The sequence below is a fragment of the Odocoileus virginianus genome, chromosome 8, assembly GCF_023699985.2.
Source record: "Odocoileus virginianus isolate 20LAN1187 ecotype Illinois chromosome 8, Ovbor_1.2, whole genome shotgun sequence".
NCBI lineage: Eukaryota > Metazoa > Chordata > Mammalia > Artiodactyla > Cervidae > Odocoileus > Odocoileus virginianus.
Genome location: NC_069681.1, coordinates 18,191,255 through 18,210,911, shown reverse-complemented (window position 1 = coordinate 18,210,911; position 19,657 = coordinate 18,191,255). Strand labels below are relative to the sequence as shown.

At 42.6% G+C, this 19,657-nt stretch overlaps 1 protein-coding gene across 1 annotated transcript in view; it reads left to right on the top strand.

Annotated features, from left to right (window-relative positions):
* Positions 1 to 1,599: 1,599 nt before the first annotated feature.
* Positions 1,600 to 19,657, top strand: part of KPNA3 (karyopherin subunit alpha 3) — a 94,114-nt gene continuing 76,056 nt past the window's right edge. The window contains exon 1 of the mRNA XM_070471252.1: positions 1,600 to 2,119. Within this exon, the coding sequence (XP_070327353.1) occupies positions 2,051 to 2,119 (69 nt within the window). The 5' untranslated portion in view covers positions 1,600 to 2,050. The remainder of the gene's footprint in view (positions 2,120 to 19,657) is intronic.

Sequence of the window (19,657 nt, the reverse complement as noted above, 5' to 3'; positions counted from 1 at the left end):
GTGAAGGCAGGATACCAGGCTGTCTTATTTACAAATATATCCCATTGTTAGTGCAATCACTGACACATGGTAAGTGCTCACTAAATATGTCTAAAACTCTGAAATGATGACTTAAATGGTTGGTGATAGCAAGTACATTGAAGAGAAGAGGTAGAAATGGGTGAAGTAATTGGAAAAGAGAAATTTTTGCTAAATTGTAATAGAGATTGAACAACAGTGTGCAAGTTTCCCTTCAGTCAATCAAAGGAGTGGCAAACATGCAACATCTATTACCTTAAGAACTAGAGTTGAAGCAATCTATTTATTCATTCTAAGCTTTTGGTGTTTTTTTTTTCCTCCCCATCAAATGTGTTTGGACCATTTGGCCCACAATGTGAGGGTCTGGAGTTTTTGAGTGACTTTTCCCCTAAAGTGCATTAAAAAACATGAATCAACATTTTAAAACGAAGAAAAAAGAACCCAGCTTTTTTGTTTCCCTTGAAAAATTGGATCTTTGGCAAGCCTGACCCACAGTCCAATATGGCAACAATGGTCTGAAACCTTTAAATAAGCCTGTGTTTATCAACAGGCCAATATCCACCGCTTACAAAAATGGCCCAGACACAGCCAGGCCAACAAAGGCCTCTGAATTTATGACCCCTGAATCTCAGGTTCTCTAAGTCTCCTTTATTTTGAAAGAGTATCTTCTTCAATCTTTGCATGGTTATATTTCTCCCAACCTTTGAATGACCTCAGTGTCAAGCGTCACTTGTATCTGCCAGAGATTCTGAAACTAAATTAGTTCACATACATTCAAAGCGAACCTGCTCCAGAAAGCAACAATTAGTGTTATGGATTCAAATTTCCCTTAATCAATTCCTACGATGACCCTAAAGGGAGATGCTAGACTAGAGAGTCTGCGGAACAGGGCTTGACTACTTCCTGAACGCTGATATTATGTATGGTGGTGAAACATAGATATTGGGGATACATAAATACAGGAACTGCCAGAGTGGAGGTTGCAGAAGGGGGCCTGGGACGATGGTGAAAAAACAGACGCTAGAGCGCTAATCAGTTCAAGTATTTATTGGTTATTCGTGATGTGCCAGGAACTGTATTAACACAAGGCTTCAGCAGTAGACCCACCACTGTCACTACTTTTATTGCGCTAATTCCGATGCGGCAAACCAGGTAACACACACACATAAACGCACATATCACATACATATATACGTGTAATGTGAAGATAAATGCTAATTATAAAACCAAAGCAGAGCAAGGAAACAGCAGTGAGGGTGGGTCCTGTCTTAGGTGACCCCGGCCAAACAAGCAAAGGAGCAAAGCAAGAACCGTGGTTTCTAATTTTCTAAGATGAGGGAGAGAGGTGCGCCTCCCTGGAAGCCCCGCCCCTTCCCTCCCAATAGGCGCAAAGAGCCGTCTCCCGGGGAAGCTCCTCCCACGCTCCCGCCCAGAGGCGGTCTTGGGGGCGGAGCCCCGCGCCCAGGCTCTCCGAGCGCCCAGCGCAGAAAGCCGCGCGCTTAGGGTTCCCGGCATTCTCTGGGTGCTTTGCAGGCCGAGAGAGTTACCCCCGCCGAAGAATGGCATGCTGGGAACTGTAGTTTCCGGCCGCAGCCCCGCGTCTAGACAGGCAGTAAAAAGCCGCCAAGTCTGGCTCCATTCCTGGCACAGGACTGGCAGCTTCGAAGGGTTGTAGGAAGGACTCTCTGGAGGGTGAGAGAGTAAGGAGGGGGGCGGGGGTCACTCCGAAAACCGTCAGGCACGTCCAGCCGGTTGAGCATCCAGGCCGGAGGCCGTCACGTGACTCCAGCCCCCTCCGGCGCCCGCGGCTCCCTTCAGCGCTGTTCCTGCCCCGCCCCGCCCCTCGCGTCCGTCGGCCCGAGCTTCCCCCGGCGCTGCTGCCACCTCGCGCTCGGAGGCGTCACGGAACGTGCTCGGCTCTCCCCCTCCCCCGCCCTTCCCCTCTCCCGCCCTCCCCCACCCCCTCCCTCGCCGAGACTCGCCGCCGCCGCCGCAGCCGCAGGAGTAGCCGCCGCCAGAGCCGCGCGCAGCCATGGCCGAGAACCCCGGCTTGGAGAACCACCGCATCAAGAGCTTCAAGAATAAGGGCCGAGATGTGGAGGTGAGTGTGCTTCCGCGGCGGGGGGGCCCGCCCGGCTCGCCCGCCCGGTCGCGCCGGCCCTGAGGCGGCGGGGAGGGGCGGGGGGCCGGCGCGACCCGGCTGGTTCTCTCCGGCCCGCGGTGGGTCGGAGTTGGCCGCCGCCTCCCGTCCCCGCGGCCGGGGGGCCAGACGGCGGTACGTGGTCCGGGCTGCAGCCGCCACTCGGCGGCTGCCCGGTGCGGAGACCGGGAAATGCCGGGGTTTTCGGCCCCGTCACGCGGGCGCGGCCTGCTGTCGGCGAGGAAGAGGTGTGGAGCTGAGGCGGGGTCCGCGGGCCGGGGCCTCGCGCGCCGGGGATGCTACGGCCGCGGTCTCTCGCGCTGAGGGGGCGGCGCGGCTCTCGCCCGGCTCGCGGTGCAGCCTCCCGCCCGGCACGGCCCCCTCAGCGCCTCCCGCGCTGCCGCACATGGAGCCTCGGCTCCGCCGGTCCCCGCGCCTACCTTCGGCGAGCCGGGCCCAGGCGGGCGGTGGCGGCCCGCAGAGGGGGGTGGGGACCAGCTGGGTAACCGACTTGTTTGAGGGTGGCGGATGGGGGAGGGTAGGATGCGCCAGGACTATTTTCTTATAACCCGGTGCGGTTCCCCGGAGCAGTCATGCTGAGCTTCTCTCAGCTCGTACTGTCGTTAACCGCTGGCATTTGGAGCAAGCCGAAGGTGGACAATAGTTTCCCGTCTATTGTGTGGAGGGCTTTGGAAGAGACGTTGTTCCGACCTCCGCTCCCAGGACCTGTTTTCTTAGCCTTTTCTTGTAGCGGAGGGGGTGTGCATAGAAGGATCATTCCTTTGACCACGTTGTACTGAAATAAATTGGATACATAGGCTCGGAGGGCCTCTTGCTCAAAGCTGGTAGAATGTCCAAGTGGTTGCAAAACTGTAAACATTCATCGCGGTCACTCAGTTCGTGCATGTTGCCATTGTCTCATTAAGGTGACATTAGCAGGTACTGTTTGCAAACTCGGCTTCTGCAGGCAGCGCTAGAGGTCTCTCTGCAGCTACTGAACGCTGTGTAGTGTGGTGCACAAACTTCACTGGGACTCTGACCTCTGGATTTGCTAGGGGAAGGTGTTTCAGGTCCACAGCCTCCTTTTCTAATACCAGGTGACACAATTTGCAGTTTTGTCATTCTTGCTCACAGGCCAGTGTGACTTAAGACAGTGTGCATTTGAGAGAAGGTGGTGGGGGGGGGGTGGTGGGGAGGGATATGTCATTCAACGTTCTGTTTTGTAGAAAAACAGAAAACTCGGGCTGTTTTTCGGAGCTGCCAAATTAAATACTAATTAGGAAATACCGTAGAATTCCCATTTGACTGAGACGAATAAAGGTCATCTATGTCTGTCCTAGTCATGGTTAAGCTTCTTTTAGGGGAAATACTTTTAAGCAAAAGTGAAACTTAGGAATAGCAACAAGAAATTTGGGGACTGCCTCTGATTTTTGGTCCACTTGATGATAGGAGTTAATTTTGAACTTTTCCCATCAGTATTCTTGAAGCTTACGGCCAGTTATAAAGCAAAGCTTAATGTAGTTTGAAACATTCCGGTATTGTTTGGTATTGTTTGTATCGAAGTACTTAATAATCTTTCCGCTTTGGGGTGTTGGTACAGGCTTTTGTCTTTTTTTTTTTTTTGCCTCTGTTGTGTTCTGGGAACTGAGTGATAACCTAGAAAGGACTCCTGCACATAATAGGCACACATAAATGCCTGCTGATGATCAGACTGTAACCAGTAACTTCTAGATACATGAAAAAGATGCCTGGTTGCTAACTAAGCCTTCCAGCCTGAAAGTATTGATCACAGCATTACGATTCCCAGGATACAGGAAGGAAGCTAAGGCATGAAAAGTGGCAGACACTGAAATGGTAGTTCCACGTGGCAGGCACTTTACTAAGAGCTTCATTGATAACCGCTTTTAGTTCTTAGGACAACTTTGTGAGCAAGGTGTAGCATTATCCGCACTTTACAGGAGGAAAGTACTTTAGATGACCAAGCTCCAGACTGCTTGTACAGGCTGCACAAGGTCATGGAGTGGTTATGAGCATTCATTGTCTGTTGGGTATATAAGGTTGCTCAGTCTGTACATCGAGGTGTTTACTTTTACAGTTCAGTAAGATTGTAGGAAAGTAACTGATCACTACAGTGCAGTAGCATCAGTAAGTGTATGCTGAGAATGCATGAGGAGATCCTGACTTGGAGCTGAGCAGTCAAGGGAGATGTTTTGTTTGATTCCTAGTGGATGAATGGGAGTGAGTATCCTGAAGGATGAAAGAAAGCCTGGGAGAGGGAGGGGGCATGGAAGGGGCACTCCAGACGTGAGGGAGCAGTAACTGAAGAGTCCTGAGAATGTAGAGCTCTTCAATTACCACTGTAGTTGGGCTGCTAAGAGAGAGGGATGCTAGAAATGTGACTAAAGGGTGAACTGGGGTCAGATCTGCTCAAGTGCCTTTATTGTGGAATTTGGTATAACTGACACTAGACACCTTGTCTAGTTTAGTCTTATCCTTTTTAGAAACTATTACACTAGAAACTTAGGTTGCAACTTAGCTCTGTGACTAATAGTGATTATCAGTCTGTTTAAAAATCAGTGAAATATACTTTGATGAGCTATCAATCATTCCTACCTTTTCTCCTACAGAATAGATAAAAGATAAAACATTATAGATTATATAGCCAGCCAATACACAAGTTAAGATGCTATGTGCAAGAATAAAACACATATTTTCTTAAAAAAAAAAAAAAAGTGTGGAGTTATGCCAGGGAATTGTGACTAGGGAGAGGGTTGAAGAACGCAGTTTCATAGTTGGGAATGGCTTCATAGACAAAAGGTTGGTGAATTTTATAGAACAGATGTACTGAGCTTGCACCGGGCACACAAGAAATTAGTGAATAAAGATCTGGGTGATAAAGAAGAGAAGTTAGATGAAGGAGAGAAGAGATGGGACTTTAAGGTTGCCTGTGGTGGTTTGAGAATATTTTTGTGGCAAAAGGTTGTTGATAAGAAACTTCTTGATAAGGAGATCTGAAGGAATTTATTTCAGAGTAAGATTAGGTGTAACATGATAACAGCGATGGAAAAAGGTGAATGGGCAGAGATAACTAGAATAAATTTTGAAGGAAAGGTACTGTTACCCATATGTAAGGAGGAATTTGCCAAAAAATTAAGACTGGGGATGGTCCTAACATGGAATGAGGATTTGAACCTCCTCCCCTTCCTTTCTCTTCTTTGTAAAGCTCACTGGAGAGAAAGGAGATAAAGGTTATCCTGAGCTTTATAGATGGAAGTAGGGGAGGGAATAATTATCATAGTCAGCAGTTTAAGGCTTACGTAGGGGGAATGGATTTTGTATCTAAAACTAGGAAATACATAATGAATTCCATTTAATGAATACTTATAAATCAGACTTGCAGGTAATTGCCACCTGGGTCAAATGTTCACTTCAAGGATGTGATATTTTAATCTGTGACAGAAACGAATGATTATTTAAAAATTCTTAACGTTTATTGAATGCTTACAGTGTACCTGTACCAAGTATCAATTCTTTATATGTGTTATTTAGTCTTATGAAGTATGTATGTATTATTATCCAAGGAAGCTTGAGGCTTAACAGTTCTTAAGTAGCTAGCCCCAAGGCTTCGGATGGTTTAAGTGAACAGCGCGTGTGCAACTCTTTGTGACCCTATGGACTGTAGCCCACCAGGCTACTCTGTCCATGGGATTTTCCAGGCGAGAATACTGGAGTGGCTTGCCATTTTCTTCTCCAGGGGATCTTCCCCACCCAGGACCACTGTGCCACCTGGGAAGTCCCTTTAGGTGGCAGAACCTAAACTTAAAATGAAGCTGCCTGACACTAAAGCCAAAACTCTTGCTTACTGTGCCTTACTGTCTCTTCACTGGATATTCAGAACCTAAGACTTGACTTGTATGATGCACATCTGAAGGTTAATAAATGGGGAAAATAATTAGGAAATCTTGACTATATCAGAGAAATCCCTATTCTTCCCAACCCAGGGATCAAACCCAGGGCTCCCACATTGCAAACGGAGTCTTTACCAGCGCCACCAGGGAAGCTCGGGAGTACTGGGGTGGGTGGCCTCTCTCTTCTCCAGGGGTTCTTCCTGACCTGGGGATCAAGCCGGGTTCTCCTGCATTGCAGGTGGATTCTTTACCAGCTGAGCTCTCTGGGAAGCCCTTTTCATTATTTTAAAACCTTGCTAATAAATCTTTTTGACATTCAATTTATCATTTTGATTTATCTTTTATTTTTTTTTAACTCTTACAAAGTTTGCCTGTAGTAAGAAGCCAGTTTGTTGGTTTCACTGAAAAATAGTAACCCATATTCTTGGCCTTATCACTTAAACTTTAAGCTTCTGTTTCTTTTGTTTATTTATTTTAAAATTATTTTTTGATTGTAGGATAATCGCTCTAAAATGTTGTTTTGGTTTCTGCCATACATCACCATGGGTCAGCCATAGGCATACATGTGTCCCTTCCCTCTTGAACCTCCCTCCCACCTCATCCCATCCTTCTAAGTTGTCACAGAGCACCAGGTTTGAGCTCCCTGCATCATACAGCACATTCCTACCTGCTATCTATTTTACCTATCGGGAGGAGCTAAGATGGCGGAGGACTAGGACGGGGAGACCACTTTCTCCGCTACAAATTCATCGAAAGCATTTGAACTCTGAGCAAACTCCGCAAAACAACTTCTGATCGCTAGCAGAGGACATCAGGCGCCCAGAAAAGCAGCCCATCGTCTTCGAAGGGAGGTAGGACAAAATATAAAAGATAAAAAGAGAGACAATAGAGCTACGGACGGAGACCCATCCCCGGGAAGGGAGTCCTAATAGAGGAAGTTTCCAATCACCAGGAAACCCTCTCACGGGCGGGTCTGTGGGAAGTTTTCGAATCTCGGAGGGCAAGCTAACTGGGAGGAAAAATAAATAGGGCCCACAGATTACATGCCTGAATCAACTCCCAGCAGAAAAGTACCCCAGACGCTCACATCCACCACCAGTCAGCAAGTGGGGGCTGAACGGAGAGGAGCGGGCGGCATTGCTTAGGGTAAGGACCGGGCCTGAATGCCCTGAGGGCAATCAGAGGGAGCTGACATGAGATAGCGACTTACACTGTGCGATAGCAAGAGAGGGAGAGAAAATTAACCTGTGAAAAGCGCTATTTTACGTATGGGAATGTTTATGTTTCAGTGCTGCTGTTTGTTTGTCCCACCCTCTCCTTCCCACTCTGGGTCCACAAGTCTGTTCTCTATGTCTTTGTCTCCATTACTGCCCTGCAAATAGGTTCATCAGTACCATCTTTCTAGATTCCGTATATATGTATATATGATATTTGTTTTTCTCTTTCTGATTTCACTCTGTAGGTTCAGCTACCTCAATAGAATTGACTCAGATGTGTTCCTTTTTATGGCTGAGTAATAGTCCATTGTATATATGTACCACAACTTCTTTATCCATTCATTTGTTGATGGACATGAATCTAGGCTGCTCGCATGTTCTAGCTACTGTACTGTGGTGAACATTGAGGTACATGTGTCTTTTTCAGTTATGATTTCCTCAGGGAATATACCAGTAGTGGGATTGTTAGGTCTTATGGTAGTTTTATTCCTTTTTTTTTTTTTTTTTTTTTTTTCAGAATTCTCATACTATTCTCCATAGTGGCTGTATCAGTTTTCATTCCCACCAGCAGAGCAAGGGGGTTCCCTTTTCTCCACATCCTCTCCAGCATTTATTGTTTGTAGATTTTTTGATGATGGCCATTCTGACTGGTGTGAGGTGATACCACATTATAGTTTTGATTTATATTTCTGTAATAATGACTGATGTTGAGCATCTTTTCATGTGTTTATTAGCCATCTGTATATCTTCTTTGGAGAAATGTCTGTTTAGGTCTTCTACCCACTTTTTAATTGGGTTGTTTGTTTTTCTGGTATTGAGCTGCATAAGCTGCTTATACCTTTTAGAAATTAATCCTTTATCAGTTTCATTTGCTGTTATTTCTCCCATTCTGAGGGTTGTCTTTTCACCTTGTTTAGTTCCTTTGCTGTGTAAAAGCTTTTAAGTTTAATTAGGTCCTATTTGTTTATTTTTGTTTTTATTTCTATTATTCTAGGAGGTGGGTTATACAGACTCTTGCTGTGATTTACATCAAGGAGTGTACTGCATATGTTTCCTGTAAGAGTTTGATAGTTTATTTATTTTTTAATTGGAGGATAATTGCTTTACAATGTTCTGTTGGTTTTTGTCACACAACAGTGTTAATCAGCTATAAATATACATATATCCTTTCCTTCTTGAACCTCCTTCCTTGGCTTCAGTTTTTAATACTAGGGCTAAATACATATTTTCTTATCTTCAAATTTAACTAGCACTACTAAACTTGTTTCTTTCTCTGAAACCTCTCTTGGCAAGAGATACACCTAACTGTTCAAGCCTAAAAACCTTATCCTCGGCTTTGATTCCCTTCGTCTTCACCTTCTCTTTCCTGTTAGTTGTCTGATGAGCCCTCGTATGTTCGTCTTTGTTACCAGTCTTACCACTGTGCCCTGGCGTCGGCCCTTGTCGTGGTCCCCTACACAGCCTGACAGTGCCCAGGCTTCCCTGGGTCTTTCCTCCCAGTGTAGCTTATGGATTGATCTTTCTGAAATCTTTCTGTAGTACTTTTCTGGCAGTCCATCCCATTGCATTCAGGATAAAATTAAAAGTCCTTAGTATGCTACACTTAATGTTACAAAAAATTCTGCCTTTTCTACCTTACCTACCACTTCTTATATTTCCTATACATTTTGTACATTTGTATAGATTCCTGTATACTTGCTTTTCCTGTCTGTTTAGTGGGGCTCACTCTGACAAACTCTTTCTTCACTCAGACTCCTCCATACATCTGTGAGACACCAAGATTGCAGTTCCTCCAAATATCATTATAGTTAAAAAAAAACCCTTCAGCAATTCTCCACAGGGCCTTTCTTGACCAGTAACATACTTAGTACTATTATTCCCTATTTTTTTCCTTCCCTCTAATGCGTTTCTCTGAGCTTTCCTTTCCCTCTTTGGTATAGATTGCTGTGACGTACAACAGATTCTGTGTGCATAACAGCTGTTACAGTGGTGTCTGTCAAAAAGCCCACTGAGGCAGGGACCTTGGGTTATGACTGGTCACTTATTGACCAGCATGGACAATTTATTTAATAAGCACTCTTTAAGAGAGATTAGATAATATAGTTGGGAGTGAAAAGTACAGTCTAAGATATTAATAATTTCTTTTATTATTGACTTTATGGCATTAATACTGTCATCTGACACTCCATTGACAGTCTATTCTACTATAATATATTTCTGTAACATAAACTAGTTCATATTTGAATGTTAAAGAGGAACAATGTTAGTTCATGCAAAATTCATGTAGGCTAATACTTGGTTTTTACTAGCTCATGAACAGTTTAGCCCTCCCAAGTAACAGGAGTTGAACACAAGTAGTTGAAGTACAGAAACAGTTGAACATAGCAAGCCGAGGAGTATGCCTGTTGGCTCCCATGAAATGTGTGTTCTGTCTTAAAGGTGCTTATTGTTCTAGCTGTCTTGATGTATTTCCCTCTTCCTAATTTTGCAGAACATGAAGTTTTTCAGACCTCTGTATGTCCTATAGCAGATACACTATAACTATCTTTTCTTGAATTCACTCTCTGGACATATAATCTCTCCTGGTCCTTCTGCCTCATTGATGATTATTTTTGGGTCGTCTTTGCCAACTCTTCTTTCTACCCATTGAGTATATGCATGCCTTGAGGTTCTGTCCATAACTTGCTTCTCTATGGACTTTTTCTTGCCCACATCAGAAGTTGCCTTAGTTTTAACCACCATTTCATTGTGGGGAACTTAAGTCTGTTTTAATCATCTACTGGAAATTAATCATATGAGCATCACATCAGCTTCTTAAGCTCAAAGGGTTTAAAGCCTTTGTTTTTTTCTTTTTTCTGTTTATGGCATCATCACTCTCACCGTGACCTGGACTTGAAATTTGAGAGCTTTCCTGGACTCCTTCCTCATCTTCCACGTTCAGTCAGATGCCAGTCATGTAGCTTGAATCTCTGCTGTCTCAGGATTTGGGCCCTGCCTCTCTATTCCCCTGCCTCCAGCCTACTTTCAGCCTTGTTACTTAGCATCTAGCAGTTAAAAGTTGCCTGCAAAGTGGGGTTCTTCCTTCAATTTATGAGGCTTCGCAGTGAGCCTGACACCTGATTATTTCCCCAGGTTCTGTGTCCATTCCTCACCCCCCAGCCCCATGCCTTTAAGCTCTGGCAACACTGAACTTCTTATATGCTTATACATAATCTGGAATCCTGCCCTCCCCTGCTTGCCAATGCTATTTCTATTCTCAGGGCTATCCTGCTGACTGGAATATCCTTCGCTGCCTCCTGTTGCCTGGCTAATTCCTACCCCTCCTAATACTCATCTCTTCTGAGAGATCTCTCTGAATCTCCCTTCATCCTCCCAGTTGTTAGCAGCCTTTCTTCCCTCACTGTGGTTGGATAATTTTTGTTTGTTTTTATTTTTTTAATGTTTTTATTATGTTTTATTTGTTTCGCCTCTATATACCTCCATTGCTGTGGTTGGAACAAAATAAACTTAAAATGTTTCCTGAATGAGGACAATTCATTGTAATTTTCCTAAGGTATGTTTTCTTTTTTTAACTGAAGTGTTCAATCTTTTAGTGCTTTTTTAAAAATTGCTTCCCCACAAAAGCCCAAACTTTTAATTTGATAGGTTAACTCCAATACTGTGGCCACCTGATGCGAAGAACCGACTCACTGGAAAAGACCCTGATACTGGGGAAGATTGAAGGAGGGAGGAGAAGGGGACGACAGAGGATGAGATGGTTGGATGGCATTACTGACGCAATGGAAATGAGTTTGAGTAGGCTCCGGGAGTTGGTGATGGACAGGGAGGCCTGGCATGCTGCAGTCCATGGGGTCGCAAAGAGTCAGATGCGACTGAGCGACTGATCTGATCTGAAAAAATATTGAGAGATTAAAACACATGCATAGTAGGATTTTCTTATACATCAGACATGACAATTTATTCCCAAAGACTTTGGCTACTTCTCTAAAAGATAATGCATTCTTAAATAAATACCACATCACCCTGACACAGTTAATCATTTCCTGATAATGGCTAATATAATCCTCATTTAAATTTCCCCAGTTGTCCTTTAAATTTTTTTTAAAAAACATTTGGTTGTTAAAACCATGATTACACAAGATCTGATCACATTTGGTTATGTCTCTTGAGTCTCCTTTAATCTAGAACAGGCACCTGCCACTGTGCTTATCATACATAATATAAAATTTACCATCAATATATATATACACATAAATATAAAATTTATTATTAATATGTATACATACTATAAAATTAACCAATTTAGTGTGCCCTTCTATGGCATTAAGTACATGTGCATTGTTGTATAACCTTTCCCACTGTCCATCTCCAGGACTTTTTCATCTTCCCCAGCTGGAACTCTGTCTCCATTAAACAGTAACTGAAATTTCCCCTCTCCACAGTTCCTGGTGACATCTCTTCTTTCTGTCTTTATGAATTTGACTGTTTTAGGAACCTCATATAAGTAGAATTGTATAACGTTTCTCCTTTTGTGACTAGCTTATTTCACTTAGCATAATGTCCTCAGGTTCATCCATGTTGCAGCATGTGTCAAAATATCCTTCTTTTTATGATGGATTAGTATTCTGTTGAGTGGACATAACCACATTTTGCAACATTTATCCACTGATGGATTATTGGATTGCTTTTACCTTTCCGCTATTTTCCCCCACCATTTAAAAAAAATGGCGTTAATTTGGTGAAGGAAGAAATCAGATCCGTTTTCTTATATTTAGTCAAACCATGTGAAATTGCCATTTTTGCAGTTCAGAGCTGCCAGGTATCATCAAGTTCCTATGGTTCAGCTTATTAGGCTGTCCTAATTACTGAGTATGTCTTTGTGGTGTTGATTAACTTGTTTTTCCTATTTCTTACTACCCTCTGAGTTTTAAGGAAACTGGAGGTTAGTTTTAAAGGTTTAATTATCTTTAAGCATTTTTGATTTTAAAAAACTCATCAGTTGGTGATGCTGGGTAATATATCCCAATAGCGATGTTAGACTGATCAGGTGGTTCGGATGAAAACGAGTAGTTTCATGTTATTATGTCAGAGTTACCATATTTGGCGAGATGAATTTTAGTTGTTTGGGTGAGATATGATAAAGACTTGAATGACATTTGAAGTGAAAACATCTCCTGACTTTTTGGGTAGTAAAGGAGTTAGAAAATGTATCTAGAAAATCTCACTTCAAGGTCAGTGATGTTCTCTGTCCATGATTGACAGCACTCTTACGTTCACTTTTTTTTTCTGCTTAATATAAGTTTTGGCTGTATTCTCATTTCCAAGTCTCTGTTCCTTTACTTTGAAAGTAAAGCAGTATTAAATAGGTAAGGACGATGTAGCTGTCCTTTGTGGTATTTTTGCCATTAAGAAAAAAATTATCACAGCTTAGGTTACCAACATAAACAATTAAAACATGGTAGAATAAATCATGACTGTATTTACTTGGAATTAATCATTCTAAACTGGTGAGCTTTGGGGGTTATGAGTGTTTTTTTTCCTTAAAAAAGTTTTTTTTTTTGGCTGTACCTAGTGGCATGTGGGATCTTAGTTCCCTGACCAGGAATTGAACCCATGCCCCCTTCATTGGGAACCCTTGAGTCTTAACCACTGGACCGCCAGGAAAATCCCAATTCTATTTCTTTACATGCCAGATTTTTTCTTCTTCTTTTGAAATACTGGTGTTTCTAAAAATGCTCTATGCATTAACTTCTAGGGAAGTTCAGTTTGGTAGGAGAGACTGATATCTAAGTACATATTTAGTGTGCAGTATGATAAGTTTTATGATATAGATACATAATTTGCAAAGTACTATGAGAACATGGAGAAAGGGAATGACTCTATCTGGGGAAATTGAGTAAGGTTACACAGAAGATGACTCTTAAGCTAGGTCTTGGAGGAGGAAATTTGCCAAGACAAAGAAAAATAACATGAATAACAGTGATTACATCATAAGATGTTAAAAGCATGGCACGTTCAAGCACCAGTTGGTTTGGTGATCTTGCATCTATTCCCCCTTCTTCTGGAAACAGCATTCGGATTTCACCTTTGGAAGCTACTCTTCTTTCATTAGATACCTCTTGTTGGAATTTTTAATCGAAAGCTCCTACTTCCTTTGGATAATTAGTGTTTCGCTCTTTCTGAATAACACAAAATGAGCCAATCACATGCTGTCCCCTGGCATGTAAATCTGGTATTGGGACCTAAGTGATTCATCCTAGATAAAGAATTGTGAAGAAATCTTCCATTAATTCCTGCCACCTAGATCTTTGGAGTTGCTTTCATCCTGATTTGTTCATAGATCTCATTCTTTAGCTTTTCCTTTGGTTCTTTGAATTTTTCTATATTTTTCTAGTAACTTCTCTTGTGTCTTCTTGCTTCCCTTTTATATCTTAAGTTAACTGAAGTTGGTTTTTTTATTGTTTGCAACATATCTCTAATTTAAGGTGATGACTGTCCTGGTTTGGTTAGGACTGAGGGAGTTCTCAGGACACAGGACTTTCAGGGTTGAGACCAGGAAAGTCCTGGGCAAACCTTAACAGATTGGGTACTCTAACTGAAACAGTTCAGGAGTAGGGATGATGAGTTTGGGGAGTCAAACATTGTTCAGATGGAAATACTCAGTATGTAGCTGAGAATCTTCTGTGCAGAACTAGCTTGCTTCACTTATTTCAGTCGGCAGTTATCTGAATTCTGAACTAAGTGAGGGATAAAACAATCAAAATATCGATAATGAATTATTGTTGAGCATTTACTATGTACAGGGGACTCTGCTTATAAGAATAATCGTAAATAACCCTCACAAAATTGCCATTATACAGATGAAGAAAATGAGTTAAGTAATTCATTTAAGAAGATACAACTAGGATGAGGCCGAGCTTGCGTTCAGTTCTAGATTTCCTCATTGAAAATCCTGTGCCGCTTAATGACCATCCTCCTACTTTGCCTCAGGGTCCCCGCGCGAGGACGGCGAGTAGGAAGCAGTGTAAGAGCAGACAAGTTATTCCAATGAGGTTATGTAGAGAATACACTGGGCGCATGGGGGAACAGTGTAGGTGAGTCCAGAGAGGCTTTGTGGAGATGACTGCCTAAGCTGAAGCTAGAAAAACGTGTACTTATTTGGTAGTAAACCTTGGGTGGTCCTGAAAGCACCATCATATGCTCTGGGGAATGAAACTCATTTTGTATTTCTTACAGGAGGAGTGATTAGAAAGCTGGAAAAGATAGGCTGGGGCCAGATTGTGAAAAAGGCTTCCCCGGTGACTCAGTGGTACAATCCACCTGCCAGTGCCGAAGACCTAGGTTTGAGCCCTGGGTCAGGAAGATCCCCTGGAGAAGCAACCCACTCCAGTATTCTTGCCTGGGGAATTCCATGGACAGAAGAGCTTGGTGGGCTACAGTCCATGGGGTCACAAAAGAGTTGGTCATGACTTAGGGACTAAACAACAGCAAGATTGTGAAAAGGCTTCATTGTGGGGAAAATTTTACATGGGGAAGTGAGTTTGTGCATTGAGGAGGATTGCTTTGTTTGTTCCATAGGAGATGGATTGGTGAGAATGGGAACAGAGCTTGGAAGGAACAGGTAGAAAACTCTCAGGGATTTCAGAGACGGATTGTCTGACTGATAGCACTGGCATTGGGTGGCAAAGACAGGAAGTTGTCAGGACTATTTCCTTCTAGAACAGAGGTTAGTGAACTTTTTCTGTGAAGGGCCACAATGTTTTTAAAAGCCTAAATAGTTTGGGCTTTAAGTGCCATAATGTTTATGTCACAAGTGTTCAACTCTGCTGTGAGCATGAAAGCAGCCATAGACAATAGGGAAACAAAGCTTATTTACAAAATCAAGTGGCGGGCTGATGTGGCTCACAGGCCCTAGTTTGCCTACCCCTTATTCTAGGACGATGTGGCAAAAATTTGGAAAATAATTCAAACGGTGATTAGAGTGTTTAAGATAATGTATTAATAGATAAGGGCTCATAGAGATAAGAAGAAAAGAGGACTTGAAGGAAAGAACCCCAGGAACCACATCATTTTAGAGTACTAGTGAAAGTGCCACTGAAGAATGAGTCGGAGACTTCCAGCAAAGTGTGGCATCAGAACTTTAGGGGACAAGAGTCTCCTGAAGGAGGGATAGCGGTTGCAGTGTTACATGCTGCAGAGGACGGGCGTGATGAGGACCTGAAATAAGCTCTTCATTGGCGTTGGAGACTAGTGATTAAGTGGAAAACTCCGAGAGTGGGGGAGGCTGGGAGCAAGATTATAATAGGGTGGGAAGTGAGTTAGAGTTGATGTAGTAGATAGAATCAGTCAGTAGACACTCAGTTTAAGAAACTTGGTGCTCATGGGAAGGAGGGACTACAGGTCATCTTGAGGAGGCAGTATGGGTAAAAGAATTATTTTTATTGTTTATCAGTTGTTGAGAAGTGTGGGATTGGCTACTGTTTGTAGGCTCAATGGAAGAAACCAGAGCAAAAGAGATTAAGGACCTAACTAGCTAGAATAAATGATTGAGTCTGGCATACTGGGGAGCCAATAGGAGGTGAAGTAGTAGATACATACTGTGGTTAGGTTTGGAAGGGCTTTCAGTTGGAAAGGACTTGGAGAACTAGAGAGAGAAGTGAGGATGGGCTGCAGTAGGATGGAACAGATTATGCCTGATGGCCTGTGTTTTCTTTGACCAAGTTATCTCTAGAGAATAGAGTCTAAGAGAGGTAACACTTGAGGTTAAAGATTTTGGGGGAGTGCAGACTACCTGGCAATGAAGGCCTAGCTGAGATAAGTAGTCATCTCTTGGTATTGGCAGGGAATTGGTTCTAGGAGCTCCCTGAGATACCAAAATCCGTGAATACTCAAGACCCTTTGTAAAATGGCAAATGTAGTATAATGAGTACATTTGGCCCTTAGAATCCAGGCAGACCGATGGTAATATAGTGTATTTTGGTAACAGTTGTGAACAGTTTTCAGTTGATTGTGTCAGATTTAGCTACGAAAGCATCCTGAGTTATAGTTAGAATTGTTAGTTAAGCCAAATATAAAGTGTAGAAATCATACTCACTTGAATCATTAAAAAACTGAACTAACAAGATGCAGAAATTGAGTCTGAACCATTTTTCCCACAGATATGGAAGCTGGGGGTATAGAGAAATAAGGAATGTTGTTCACTCACCTAGCTGATAACCAGGTTTTTTGATTTCAGTACTGGGTAACCCAACATGCTTAAAAACAAAATCTGTATTTTAGAAAACTTTAAAACATACAAAAGTAGAGAGACTAGTTTATGGAACTCCTGTATACTACCTTAAAACAGTTAATAATTTTTGGCCAGTCTTACTTCATTTATATTCTTACCCACTTTTACCCTTCCCAGGAATATTTTGAAGCAAATTCCAGATATTCTGTTTTGTTTATCAGTATTTAACATGGTCATGAACTCCTTATTGCAAAATTCAGCTTAAATTGAAGAAAGTAGGGAAAATCACTAGGCCATTCAGCTATGACCTAAGTCACATCCCTTATGATTATACGTAGAGGTGATGAATAGATTGAAGGGATTAGATCTGTTAGAGTGCCTGAAGAACTATGAGTGGAGGTTCATAACATTGTACCGGAGGCAGTGACCAGAACCATCCCACAGAAAAAGAAACGCAAGAAGCAAAGTGGTTGTCTGAGGAGGTGTTACAGTTAGCTGAGAAAAGAAGAGAAGCAAAAGGCTAAAGAGAAAGGGAAAGATATACCCATCTGAATGCAGAGTTCCAGAGAATAGCAAGGTGAGATAAGAAAGCCTTCTTTAGTGAACAAAGCAAAGAAATAGAGGAAAACAATAGAATGGGAAAGACTAGAGATCTCTTCAAGAAAATTTGAGCTACTAAGGGAACATTTCATGCAGAGATGGACTCAATAAAGGACAGAAATGACACGGACCTAACAGAAACAGAAGAGATTAAGAAGAGGTGGCAAGAATACACAGAAGAACTATACAGAAAGATCTTAATGACCCAGATAACCGCAATGGTGTGATCACTCACCTAGAGCCAGACATCCTGGAATGTGAAGTCAAGTGAACCTTAGGAAGCATCACTATGAACAAAGCTAGTGGAGGCGATGGAATTCCAGTTGAGCTATTTCAAATCCTAAAAGATGATGCTGTGAAAGTGCTGCACTCAATATGCCAGCAAATGTGGAAAACTCAGCAGTGGCCACAGGACTGGAAAAGGTCAGTTTTCATCCCAATCCCAAAGAAAGGCAATGCCAAAGAATGCTCAAACTACCACACAATTGCACCCATCTCACACGCTACCAAAGTAATGCTCAAAATTCTCTGAGGCAGGCTTCAACAGTACATGAACGATGAACTTCCAGATGTTCAAGCTGGGTTTAAAAAAGGCAGAGGAACCAGAGATCAGTTCTCTCCTACCAGCTCGGTGTCCTAGAGTTCAACAAAGCTCTGATGCCACCTACCTGGAGATAGCCTCAGTTTCCATGGTCTTCCTTGGTGGCTCAGAGGGTAAAGAATCTGCCTGCAATGTAGAAGACCTGGGTTTGACCCCTGGGTTGGGAAGATCCTCTGAAGAATAGCTGCCCATTCCAGTATTCTTGTCTGAAGGATTCTGTGGACAGGGGAGCCTGGTGGGCTACAGTCCATGAAGTTGCAAAATCTGGCACAACTGAGTAACTAATACTTTCACTTCACTTTCACTTCCAGTTTCCACGGGTCATTGATTTAGTACAAGACTGCTCCCCATTCTCATCCCTGCCTGTTCTCTAATCACCTGGCCACAAAACTTGTGTTGGACTACTTTGGCCTACAGAACCCAGAAAAACATTTTACTTACTAGATTATTGGTTTCGTATGAAAAGATACAACTCAGAAACAGCCAAAGGTAAGAGATGTGTTGGGAATGTCTGGGGGAAAGGAGCAGACCTTCCATGGTCTCTCAGAGCACACGGGTCTCCAGCTCCCCATGTGTTCACCAGCCTGGAAGCTCTCCAGACCCTGGCTTTTTATGAGAACATGATTGATTAAACCATGGACTGTTGATGATGGTACTGGATCTCCAGCCCCTCTACCCTCCCTGGAGTTTGGGGGGTGTGGCTAAAAGTTCCAGCCCTCTAATCATCGGTCTGGCATCCAGCCCTCAGCCTTAGGTTACCTGTGCCTCATTAATGTAGCTAAAGACACCTTTGCTGCTCTCTGCAGTCTTCAGTCGTGTCCCACTCTTTGGGACTCTATGGACTGTAGCCCTCCAGGCTCCTCTGCCCGTGGGATTCTCCAGACAAGAACACTGGAGTGGGTTGCCTTGCCCTTCTCCAGGGAATCTTCTGACCCAGGGATCGAACCCCCATCTCTTTTGTCTCCTGCATTGGCAAGCAGGTTCTTTACCAGTAGCACCACCTGGGAAGCCCACTTAATGCTCTCTTTACTTAGGAAATTCCAAGAGTTTTAGGAACTCTGTATACCAGGAACAGTAGGTAAAAACCAACTATATATTTCATGTTGTAAAACCACCATATCATAGTCAAATATATTATTATACTTAAAGAGCCCAGAATAATAATTATATACTCAGTTAAAAACACACTTTAAAAAAAAAAACAAAAACACACTTTTGATATGAAATTTCAAAGTAAAAATACCCAGTATTATACCACAGATTTATAGACCAAAAGGAACCTTCTTGGTCAGTTGTTTGGGGTTGGGATGTGACATAGGAAATTAATAATATTTTTAATAATTTTTTTTCCTCTTTTCAACTAAAAAGAAAAGTAAAGGAATAATCCTGTCTGTCTTAAAATAGGTTGATAATAGCAGGTATTAACTTTTAACTTCCAAAGATGGTATATAGATTATTATGGAATGAGGAAACCTTATGGAAAGAAAGTCTTTTTCATATTTTCAGTATTTTAATAGTGAATTTTTTTTAATGAAAATGATTCTAATGCATCTATACATTATAAGAAAGATATTGAAACACTTTGTGTCTCTGAAACCCTTTGATGTATTCTGATTTTTTATTCCTTGACTACAAACACACACAGACACACAGAAGTTTTCTTATTAAATATAGAAGCATTAAATCACAGAGAGTCAAGTGGGACAGCAGTGAACTGGGGTTATGGCCCTTTTCTTTGTTGGAATAGTGTATGCTTGCTCTTTGCATTCCCTATCTCAGAATTGCAGAGGTAAAAATCCAGTATTCCAAACATCTTTGCAGTGTTTCCAGAGGATAGTCGGGTTGATACTGTTGTCATTTTTCTTTAGTTAGGATAGCAGTAGAGAGACCGAGATAAAAACCTGAACAGAGTGTGGAGGAAGGTAGCTGGACAGGCATTGAAAT